The sequence below is a fragment of the Salmo salar genome, chromosome ssa20, assembly GCF_905237065.1.
Source record: "Salmo salar chromosome ssa20, Ssal_v3.1, whole genome shotgun sequence".
Classification (NCBI taxonomy): domain Eukaryota; kingdom Metazoa; phylum Chordata; class Actinopteri; order Salmoniformes; family Salmonidae; genus Salmo; species Salmo salar.
In genome coordinates, this window is record NC_059461.1 from 16,290,717 (window position 1) to 16,303,589 (window position 12,873).

The 12,873-nt window shown below is 39.5% G+C and overlaps 1 protein-coding gene across 4 annotated transcripts in view; it reads left to right on the top strand.

Annotated features, from left to right (window-relative positions):
* The first annotated feature begins 11,236 nt into the window (after positions 1–11,236).
* Positions 11,237–12,873, top strand: part of cemip2 (cell migration inducing hyaluronidase 2) — a 69,385-nt gene continuing 67,748 nt past the window's right edge. The window contains exons 1-2 of one of the 4 annotated variants that reach the window (XM_014160649.2): positions 11,237–11,464; positions 12,476–12,819. In XM_014160649.2, coding sequence (XP_014016124.2) covers positions 12,495–12,819 — 325 coding nt within the window. In that variant the 5' untranslated portion in view covers positions 11,237–11,464; positions 12,476–12,494. Of the gene's footprint in view, positions 11,465–11,544; positions 11,724–12,475; positions 12,820–12,873 lie in introns of those variants that run through there. The other 3 variants (XM_014160651.2, XM_014160654.2, XM_014160650.2) reach the window with 3 other exon arrangements.

Below are 12,873 nucleotides of genomic sequence, written 5' to 3' on the forward strand. Positions count from 1 at the left end.
CGTTTACAGCGTCCAGGAATTTTGTACAGATCCTTGCGACATGAGCTGTGCATTGTCATGCCGAAACATGAGGTGATGGTGCCGGGTGAATGGCACAACAATGGCCCTCAGGATCTCGTCACGGTATCTCTGTGCGTTCAAATTGCCATGGATAAAAAGCAATTGTGTTCATAGCTTATGCCGTAGCTTATGCCTGCCCATACCATAACACCACTACCCCAACGGGGTACTCTGTTCACAACGTTGACATAAGCAAACCGTACTATCAAATTCTCTAAAATGACAATGGCTTATGGCAGAGAAATTAACATTAAATTAATTGGAAACAGCTTTGGTAGACATTCCTGCAGTCAGCATGCCAATTGAACACTCCCTCAAAACTTGACACATCTGTGGCATTTGTGTTGTGTGACAGAACTTCACATTTTAAAGTGACATTTTATTGTCCCCAGCACAAGGCTTCTTGATATGCCTCACCTGTCAGGGGGATGGATTATCGTGGCAAAGGATAAATGCTCACTAAAAGAGATGTAAATACATTCATGCCCAAAATTTGAGAGAAGTAAGCTTTTTGTGCGTATGGAACATTTCTGGGATCTTTTATTTCAGCTCATGAAACATTGGACTATCACTTTACATGTTGCATTTATACTTTTGTTCAGTGTAATTAGACAGGATTCTTTTTCCTCTTTATTTTATTTTCATAATCATTGCAGTATAAATTCCTCACCTTTTTTGGACGTGATGGATTTTATATTCCCAAAGGAACAAATGATCATCCCCATCTCTCATTTAATTGGACAAGTAGCCTTGTAAATAGATAGGCTATACTTTACCTATGACCATAGCACAGCCATGCTGAAACCACAAACCACAATTAATACACCTTTGTGTATTAATGCTTTAATTACTTCAAAGGCTGATGGTGCATAGCACACTGACTGTTTATATTGTGTTGAAACTACTATCCCTTTCTAGGCACATTACCAAATACTATCAGAACATTTGATCCCTTGTTTGGGTCCGCATATAATTAAATTGACCAAGTAGTCGTTCCTGTCAGTTAATTGCTGTTGTAGTCCTTTGTAGCTCAGCATAGCGCTTGTAACGCCAGGGTTGTGGGTTTGGTTCTCGGGACCATCCACATGTAAAATGTCTGCACACATGACTCTAATTTGCTTTGGATAAAAGTGTCTGCTAAATAGCATATGATATATTATTGTATATTACGCTTGCATCAAGGTTAACACCAAAATGCTCCTTTCTGGATATGTTCATTTATTTATTTTATTCAACCTTTATTTTGTAAGATTGGTGTCACGCCAAGGTGGGTAAACAGAGCAGGTAACAGTGGTGATAGACAGAGCAGGTAACAGTGGTGTTAGAGCAGGTAACAGTGGTGCTAGGCAGAACAGGTAACAGTGGTGCTAGGCAGAGCAGGTAACAGTGGTGCTAGGCAGAGCAGGTAACAGTGGTGCTAGGCAGAGCAGGTAACAGTGGGTAGACCGAGCAGGTAACAGGTTGAGCAGGTGAGGAAGGAAGATGGCGGACTGAACGAAGTTATGTGGAGCACCTCAAGGTAAAAACATAATATTCAATATCGGTAAGTTAGACTAAAATATTAGCACTTCACAATCTAGTGGGTGATAACCTTCAATCTGGATAATAACAAAACAAATCTTAAGACATTTATCGACAAATATTACGAAAACAAGCAACAGTCAAACATGACAGAGTAAGACAGGGGAACCGAGAGTTGAAGGCAAGCCTCGAGATGAGTGATGAAAAAGCTGCGACATTGGAGAAGGAAACAAACAAGCTAAAAAGGGACAGTCAACAAGATTGAAACGAAGTGAATGAAATTAAAAAGGAGTACACCGTTCTGAGAGAAGCCTTACTGGACATACAAACTAGAACCATGAGAGAGAATCTGGTACTTACAGATATCCAGGAGAAAGAAGGGGAAGTTCCTGAATCTGTTAGAGTTCCTCCTTACAGCGCTTCAAATCCCACGCGAAGCTATCGACAAAATCCAATTTGAACGTGTACACCGCTTCGGACAAAGGTATGAACGCCAAATCGTTGCCAAATTTGCTTAATTTAAAGATAAAAGAATGGTTAAAAGCCTGGGTAAAAGACTTGCTGGGAACGAAATTGGCATGAATGATCAGTTTCCGAAGGAAATTGCAGAACGGCGTAAAGTTCTGTATCCAATTTTCAAAGAAAATAGATTAAAAGGGAAACGAGTAGCTCTCGTCGTTGATAACCAGTTGTTCAGAGACACAGACTACTCCATGGTTATTTTTTAAATGACAAAGTTCTCATAGATGAGGAAAATAATGAAACACAATTCTAGCCCGGTTATGGATTGTGACAATACAATAAAAAAAAATTAGCTTTTGTATATATCTTCACATATAACTAATTGGAACACACAAGCACAAATTCAACATGGTGAAGATAAAAACTAAGTAAACAGAAGGCACAGTATGTGTGGATGGTGGGTGTGTTTATCTTTTTATTTTATTTTATTTGTTATGTTTTGGAAAGTTGAGTGAGTGAGTAATGAAATGGTTGCATATCCCAGAACCAATGTATTGCTGTGAGCGGGGGTATGAGAGGGCTTTCAATGTTGTTCAGATGATGGATATACTTTTATAATGAATTATACGTCTTATTTATTTATTTATTGTCCTATCATGGTGGAACAGTTTAAAAAATAAATTATACATTTAATTTATTTATTGTCCTATCATGGGGATCTACATTTTTAAAATAAATTATATCTAATTATTTATTTATGATCCTAATTTAATGGTACGGTCAACAACCCTATACCATAGACACCCACCTGAATGACCCAGATACTAAGGAGAAGTCCCTAACTGTTTTATGGGCCTGCTGTAAGCGGTCTCTATGCAGCCAAAATGTGGTCAGAGACCAAGAGCAGCACTGCCCCCTCAAGATTCTGAGCCCGCTTGGCAGGGTTGGTCCTGCAAAGCCCCCTAAAGGGAGAGCATACTGTACAAGGAAATTCTCAAAGTTGCTAATGAGAACCTTGATGACCTTGTACCTAGACGGTGGGGGTGCCCCCACCCAGGCAGTGGCAGTGCTGGCAACACTAGCTGCAGTAACCCATGGGGAGGGGGTCACACTCGGACATTCAGAGAGGGGGTATATTATTGTGATCCTGGTGGCACAAAATCAAAAGTCTGACTGCATGGAGATGCTTGGGAATATGGTCAATACGGGTGACCGTATTGTGGGTGTTTCAGGGAAAGGGTGTACATTTGACCTCCATCATCTAGGATGTGACAATGGTTAATAAAATCTCTCCATTTCTGCCCATTTTTTGTGTGGTCTTGCAGGCCTTCTAATGCAGCTGCAACTGTAAATGCATTTGTAAATCAAGACCTTTCTTGAGTTGGGCTCTGGGATGGAGCAACTGTTGACAATGTGAGCTTATGGTTGTGTGGGGGGAAAGTGTTGAGTGCGTGTGGATGTATGTGTGTATCCCACAACTGCTGCGAAGGAGTAAAAGATGTTAGGGACAATAGAGGGTGATCCACAGCTATATATAATACAAATCGAGGTGAGGGCGATGGAAATGGAAATGCATTTGGCAATTGATTTACTTCAATTCGGTAAATGGAACTGTGTGCTCTTTTCGAAGGATGGATCCCAGTCTCTCCGGGGCCATGGGATCCGGGGGGCGGGGGTGGTCTGCCGGGCATTGGGATGACAACCCAACTAGGGATGAGGAAGGCTTTTAGCGGGTGGAATAGTAGGGACCAATTGGAGGTTTACTTAGTAGCAATGCAAATATCATGGTACAGCTATATAGACACTCAATCATCATGTTACTTTTTAATGGTACGTTTACAAACATATATTTTCATAAATAGAATTTAAAGTTGTGTCTCGTTATGGTAAGTGGTGAAATAAGTATAGCCAGTTACAGTTGTAATGGCCTAGCAGATAATAAGAAAAGACGATCAGTATTTACCTGGTTAAAAGAGAAGGAATATAATATCTATTGTTTACAGGAAACCCATTCAACAATTTTGGATGAAGTTTTGTGGAAAAAGAACTGGGGGGGGGTGAAATATATTTCTCCCATGGGCAAAGAAATTCAAAAGAGGTGATGGTTTTAATTAACAGTAATTTTTATCCAAATGTGCAAATTGTCCAAACAGATTATCAAGGTAGATGGATTATTTTAAATATGTTATTGGACAATAAACAGATTGTCTTATTAGATAGATGGCTTATTAACCTATCAGTCCGAATAATGATGATCCAAGCTTCTTTGAAAATATATATAAGAATTTATCAACTCTACAAGCAACACTAGGCTCTATTATTATGGTGGGAGATTTTAATTCGGTCTTAAATACTTCTATGGACCGGAAAGGAAATCACAGTACAAACTATCACCCTCAGGCACTTAAGGAAATCATGAATGTCATGGATATATTGGAATTAGTGGATATATGGAGACTTAAATACCCTGACCTAGTGAGATATACATGGCGGAGGCTTAATCAAGCTAGTCGTCTTGACTACTTTCTTATGCCATTCTCTCTGGTACCAAAAGTTTAAAAAGTGTTGATAGGGGACAGAATGCGGTCGGATCATCACATAATTGGCATAGATATTACTCTTACAGAATTTCCACGTGGGCGAGGATATTGGAAATGTAATCAAAGCCTACTAAATGATAAATTGTTTAGAACTAGGACAGAAGAATTTATAACTGACTTTTTCAGACATAACATAGGTACAGCAGATCCCCTTATTGTAGGCACTTAAGTGTGCCTTTAGAGGCCATGTAATTCAGTACTCATCTATAAAACAAAAGCAATTTAGATCAAAAGAGTCCATATTAACAAAGGAAATTGAAGGACTAACAGTACAGTTAGATAGCAATAAAAACGGTACAATAGAGGCACAGAATAAGTTAGAGGAAAAACTAAAAGAAATGGAGGAACTTATTCAAGAAAGATCCAGTGTAATATATTATAAAAATAAAGCGAACTGGATGGAATATGGGGGAAAATGCACCACATTCTTTTTCAATCGTCAATATAGAAATGCTACCAATTTTTTTTAAATTAAAACTTGTTACAAATGATGGAGTCACGCATGATTCACCAAATGATATTTTGAAAGCGTAAGTACTTTAAGAATATGTTTTCGTTTCAGGCTCCTCCATCTCCACTAACTGAAACTAATTGTATGGATTTTTTTCCTAATAATAATGTAAAATTAACATCTGTACAGAAAGACTCATGTGAAGGCCAAATTACAGAGGAGGAACTGCTTGACGCAACTGGGGCCTTTAAGGATGGGAAAACTCCAGGGCTGGATGGCATAGCAGTGGAAGTATACAAAACCTTTTTTGATATACTCAAAGGACCATTATTAGCATGTTTTAACCACGCCTATATAAATGGTAGATTATCAGACACGCAACAAGAAGGTCTGATATCATTATTACTGAAACAGGACCGAAATGGTATATATAAAGATCCAGTCCATTTAAAAAATTGGAGACCTCTTACACTTCAGTGTTGTGATGCAAAAATCATAGCAAAATGCTTGGCGCATAGAATTAAAAAAGTATTGTCAGATATTATTCATCCTAATCAGACAGGTTTTTTACATGGACGATACATTGGAGATAATATAAGACAAGTATTGGAAACAATACAATACTATGAAATATCGGGGACACCAGGCCTGGTTTTCATAGCTGATTTTGAAAAGGCTTTTGATAAAGTACGACTGGAGTTTATATATAAATGCCTAGAATATTTAAATTTTGGGGAATCTCTTATAAAATGGGTTGAAGTTATGTATAGTAACCCGAGGTGTAAAATAGTAAATAATGGCTACATCTCAGAAAGTTTAAAACTATCTAGAGGAGTAAAACAAGGTTGTCCACTATCGGCATATTTATTTATTATTGCCATCGAAATGTTAGCTGTTAAGATTAGACCAAACAATAACATTAAGGGATTAGAAATCCGTGGCTTAAAAACTAAGGTGTCATTGTACGCCGATGATTCATGTTTTCTTTTAAAACCACAATTAGAGTCTCTCCACGGCCTCATAGAGGATCTAGATATTTTTGCTATCCTCTCTGGATTAAAACCAAATTATGATAAGTGTATTGGATCACTAAAAAATGCAAATTTTACATTACCATGTAGTTTACCAATTAAATGGTCTAACGGAGATGTGGACATACTCGGTATACAAATCCCAAAAGAAAGAAATGATCTCACTCCAATACATTTTTATAGAAAGTTAGCAAAAATAGATAAGATCTTGCTACCATGGAAAGGAAAATACCTGTCTATTTGTGGAAAAATCACCCTGATTAACTCTTTAGTCATATCATAGTTTACCTATTTGCTTATGGTTTTGCCTACACCTAGTGACCTGCTTTTTAAATTATATGAACAAAAAAGATTCAATTTTACTTGGAACGGCAAGCCAGATAAAATTAAAAGGGCCTATTTATATAACGAATATGAATTTGGAGAGCAGAAATTATTCAATATTAAAGCATTAGACCTCTACTTAAAGGCATCAGTCATACCAAAGTTGTACTTAAATCCAAACTGGTTTTCTAGTAAAATAGGATGAGACATTTGTACCAATGTTCAAGAAGGGCCTTTTTCCCTTTATTCAGATTACACCTGCCCACTTTCGGTTGTTTGAAAAGGAAATAATCTCCAAAATATCTTTAATTTTTTTAAACAAGCCTTAGAAAGTTGGTTGCAATTTCAGTTTAATCCACCTGAAAAGACAGAACAAATAATACAACAAATATTGTGGTTAAATTCAAATATAGTAATTGATAAAAAACTGTATTTTTCATTGACATTTTTAAAAAAGGTATAATTTTAGTGAATGATATTTATAAATAGGACTGGTGGAGTGATGTCACACATGCAGCTAACACAGACATATGGAAATGTCTGCTCTACCCAAAATTACAACCAATTAATTGCAGCATTACCACAAAAAATGGAAGAGGCAAGTAGAAGGGGGAAAAAGTAAGGAACTTGTATGTTGGTCCTGTATTAAAGAACATAAATGGTTAAAGAAAAGTGTGATAAATATAAACATATACCAATTTCATTTAAGGACCAAAAAACTGACAGCTGTGCCATATAAATTGCAAAATAGTTGGGAAGAGATTTTCGATGTACCCATTCCATGGCACATGGTTTATGAATTGATACGCAAAACAACTCCGGATTCAGAACTTCTAATTGTTTTATTTAAATTACTATACAAAATTCTTGCAACTAATAGAATGTTATATGGGGGATAAAATCTTCCCAGCTCTGCAGATTCTGCTGTGCGGAGGCAGAGTCATTAGATCATTTATTTTGGTATTGTCCAAATGTAACTAATTTTTGGTCACAGGTCCAGGAATGGCTGAAGAATTGCAATATTTGCCTAGAACTAAAAGCCATAGTCAATCAATCAATAATATTATTATTATTTTTGCAAAAATGTTTATTTTTAATTTACAATCTGTAGAAGCTATGAGAATAGAAAGGTTCAATTGTTTTGTGAAGCATCACAGCACAGTTGAAAAATATATGGCAAATAGAAATCCGAAATGGATGATGTTGAGAGATAGATGGGAGGGGTTGAATGGAGCTGAAGGGTGGGACTAATAACAAGATAACCAATGTAAAACATACAGGGTCTGTAAAATGTATATAGGTTCAGAACTTTTGTGAAATAGCACAGTTACAAATAGAAATGAAACTGGATGGACATCAGAAAAAGAAGAAGGACTAAAAATAAACAAAAAATAACTATTGTAAAATAGACTGTGTCTGTAAAATGTGTATAAGATTAATAAATTGAAGGTAAAAGCCGAAGTGTTTATTAGTTTACTCCAATTGGGGGATCGGTGATAGGGTTTGCGGGGAATAATAATAAAGGTATATTCTTTAAAAAGGTATGTATGTCTATATAGGTATGTGTATGTATATATGTGTATATGTATGTATGCATGCGTGTATGGATATATATATATATTTACCAAAAACGTATATGGGGGATTGGAAATGATGCAGACAATTACATTGATGGAAGCAATATTCTTTCCGCAATATTAAGCTGATCCACCACAAAAAAAAATTATAATTAAAAAAAAAAAAAAATTGGTGTCACGCCCCCAGGTATGTTTTGTTGACACTGGGTGGCATTGGCGACCATCTTACAAAATTAAAGTTGAATAAAATAAATAAATTAACACATCCAGGAAGGAGAAGTTTGGCATTAACCTTGATGCAAGACTAAACAGCACACAATTGACAGGAACAACTATTGGGTCATGCTAATGTATTTTTGTTGTTGTTATTTTTTTTTTTTTCATAGCACACTGATTGTGATAGCTGATGGTACATGGCACACTGATTGTGATAGCTGATGGTACATGGCACACTGATTGTGATAGCTGATGGTACATGGCACACTGATTGTGATAGCTGATGGTACATGGCACACTGATTGTGATAGCTGATGGTACATGGCACACTGATTGTGATAGCTGATGGTACATGGCACACTGATTGTGATAGCTGATGGTACATGGCACACTGATTGTGATAGCTGATGGTACATGGCACACTGATTGTGATAGCTGATGGTACATGGCACACTGATTGTGATAGCTGATGGTACATGGCACACTGATTGTGATAGCTGATGGTACATGGCACACTGATTGTGATAGCTGATGGTACATGGCACACTGATTGTGATAGCTGATGGTACATGGCACACTGATTGTGATAGCTGATGGTACATGGCACACTGATTGTGATAGCTGATGGTACATGGCACACTGATTGTGATAGCTGATGGTACATGGCACACTGATTGTGATAGCTGATGGTGCATGGCACACTGACTGTGATAGCTGATGGTGCATGGCACACTGACTGTGATAGCTGATGGTACATGGCACACTGACTGTGGTAGCCCAATGAAAGCCTATTGTAGAGTAAGTGTGCAGTAACATACCAGCAATAGTTTACATGCAAATGCAATGCATTATGATGCAGTTATTATGCATTACAAGACTTGTCATGATTATGAATCCCTTACAATGTTTTCTAATAATATCACAAAGATCCCGACTAAATACCAGCCATTTTGAGTCAGTTGAAATGTTGATACATAGAGAGACAAAGCATAAGCCTTAACCTCAAGCTTGCAGGGATAATGTTTTATGGTAAGTGTTGCCATAAGGGTCAATACAACAGACCGCACACATTCCCTTGTAAATGAAAAAGGGGTTACTTCAGTAACAAAAAATTCAACTGTTTATAGTACTATCCCTCTCTAGGCCACTACCTAATACCATCAGAACATCCCATCCCTTGTTTGGGTCCGCATATAAGGGAATTGACCCAGGAGTCGTTCCTGTCAGCCATGTGCTGTTTACTTTTGCATCAAGGTGATGCCAAGCTGCTCCTTCCTGTATGTGTTTATTTATTTATTTTATTCAACCTTTATTTCGTCAAACGGGTGCCACGCCCTCCAGGGGCCAAATCTGTGATGACCTGATATCTAAATATTTTTAAGGACACCAAAAGTATGTGGACACCTGCTTGTCAAACATCTCATTCCAAAATCATTGGCATTAATATGGAGTTGGTCCCCCCTTTGCTGCTATAACAGCCTCCACTCTTCTGGCAAGGCTTTCCAGTAGATGTTAGAACATTGCTGTGGGGATTTGTTTCCATTCAGCCACAAGAGCATTAGTGAGGTTTGATTTGACCAGCTCCTTGGTCTTACTGATGTTGAGGGAGAGGTTGTCCTGGCACCACACTGCTGTCTCTGACGACCTCCCTGTAAACTGACTCATTTCTGTCGGTGATCCAGCCTACCACCATCGTGTTGTCAGCAAACTTCATGGTGTTGGAGTCGTGCGCGGCCATGCAGTTGTGGGTGAACAAGGAGTACAGGACTAAGCACACACCCCTGAGTGGACCCCGTGTTGAGGGTCAACGTGGTAGAGGTTTTATTGCCTACCCTCACCACCTGGGCACAACCTGTCAGGAAGTCCAGGATCCAGTTGCAGAGGGAGGGGTTCAGTCCCAGGGTCCCTAGCTTGGTGATGAGCTTGGAGGAGACTATGGTGTTGAATGCTGAGCTGTAGTCTATGAACAGCATTCTAACATACTGTAGTTATTTCCCCTCTTGTCCAGATGGGAAAGGGCAATGTGAAGTGCAATTGAGATTGTCTTCTCTGGATCTGTTGGGGCGGTATGCGAATTAGCTTGGGTATATGGTATTTGGAATGATGGTGTTGCACAGGATGTTGGTGGCACCTTAATTGGGGAGAACGGGCTGGTGGTAATGACTGGAGCGGAATTAGTGGAATGGTTTAAAATACATCAAACAGGTCTCCAGGTGTTTGAAACCATTCTATTTGCTCCGTTCCAGACATTATTATAAGCCGTTCTCCCCTCAGCAGCCTCCTGTGTGGTGTTGTGTGTCATGACCAGCCTTTCAAAGAGCTACACAGTGATAGTCATTTAGGTTACCTTTGAGTTCTTGGGAATAGGGACAATGGTGGTCAGTATGAAACATGTTGGGATTACAGACTGGGAGAAGGAGAGATTGAAAATATATGTGAAGACACCTGCCAGCTGGCCTGCGCATGTTTTGAGAACGCACCCTGGTATTTCGTCTGGCCAGGCGGCCTTGTGATTCTTAACCTGTTTAAAGTTTTGCTCACATCGGCCATGGAGAGCAAGATCACACAGTCATCCGGAAAAACAGAAGCTTTCACGCAAGGCACATTGTTATATTCCTCGGAGAGAACATAAAAGGCATTTACCTTGTTTGGGAGAAATGAAAAGGTGTCTGTAATATAATAAGCGTGTCAAAAACGAATGTAGACATTAGTTATGCATTTATATAGCTTCCAAAATCGTATATATTTTTTTACAATGGAGGAGTGCCAAGATGGCTGTGCATTGGCTTCAATACCACGCCCCCTGTAAATCATCCAGGGTTTATAACACGCTTAAAAAAAAAAATCTACAAATAAATACATTTTAAAAAGCTTCGAGTCTTGCCGGAAATTCCCACGAAGAAGCAGAAGAAGAAGAACTGGCCTGTGCCCTGTCTTCCGTTCGTGCGACAGCAGGTGGCGGCAGTGCGAGTCAACCCAAGCTCCTCCCCCGTGCTCGTGCGCTCTTTCCTCCTCACTTCCTCTCTCGAAATCGCGCCTGTGAATGGGGCTGGCGGTCTACAGCCCCGAAAGAAAACACTATGTAAAAGTATAAAAATTACACAGAACGCAAACTGTTGATTTTTCTAATTATTAGTTCCGTCAGTCCACGCGTCGGGGGCAACGCTTGCATTTTGGAAGAGAGCGAATGGTCAGTGAAGGCACAGATTAATCCCGTGCAAGGTAGGAGACCTCACATTGTTCCGATGGTACCGCAATCAGCTTCGGGTGAAGATAATAGAAGATTTCCTATAAGTATTTAGCAAATAGTCTGTCTGTAGCCTATACAGACCGAGCGACTGTGTGAATTTTCAACAGAAGAACGTTATGATTATTGCATAGTAAAAAGGGGGTGCTTGATGCACACTCCATGTTGTTCAAAAGTTAAGTTACTTAATGTGTGGACGCAACATGTTTCTGTCATCTGTCAGTGGAGACAGAGGTGTGTATTCGCCTGTAAAGTACTGTTTAAAATATATATGTGACCAAAATCCAGCACTACATCCTTCATGCAACTCTACCATTTCACTCTACTTCACTCTACTCTGTTGCAGATGTGTATGATTAACCCAGTCAGTTACTTAATCCTTTTATATCTTGAATTTCTGATATGAGGAATGTATTAAATGTGTATGAAGCACATATGTATAGTTTGTATGTTTCTCTCATTGAAAGAACACAGTTTGATGTTCATGTATGATGGGACTGTTGCTGACATAGGTTTAGGCCTAATGATTAAATCATTGGCTAGTCAGACCATTACTACTGTTCCAACTGGCTTTGTGTGTGTAGGGGGGCATTTTCCTCTAGCACTCTAATTGGTGCCATCTGTGTTCTCTTTTAACATGGCTTCAGAATATAGCAATACATTTAACATCTCCTTCATTACTCTGGACAAGGGCAGCCACGGTTACGTCCTGGATGGACGGATTAATTATAAATTTCAGCTAAACTCCCCACCTGGGGAAAACAGTAAAGGCCTGCTGGATCATTGCCTGTTTCCCTGAGTTTAAGATCCCCTTATTTTTCCACTTTCACTCTTCCCTCTCTCTCCCTGCCCCCCTCTTCCCCCTCTCTCTTTCACTCTCTCTCTTTCACTCTCTCTCTTTCACTCTCTCTCTCTCTCTCTCTCTCTCTCTCTCTCTCTCTCTCTCTCTCTCTCTCTCTCTCTCTCTCTCTCTCTCTCTCTGTCAGTAAGTAGCAGACAGATACCATGCAGATAAGTGATGGCCCCAGTTACTTCCCCGTCTTTGTGGCCAATGGTAACCACCGGTCGCCAGGATTCGTCCCCGGCAGGGTCGTACCCGTCCACTCCCCACCTCCAACCAAGGCCCCACCCCCTTCCCCCCTGAAGCCCATTGGCCCACCTCCTGAGCGCCGGGCGACCTTTAGCCTATCAGAGAATGGCCACCGCCTAGAGCGTGGTCAGAGTCTGAGGAAGAGGAGGAATACCTTAATATGCTTCGGTGTCTCCCTGGGGGCCTTCTTTCTCTCGATCATCCTCATCCTCAGCCTCAGCAGTGGAGACGTGTTGGATGGTGAGTGTGTATGTGTCTGTGAGTATGAGGATGTTATGAGCTGATAATACTGAC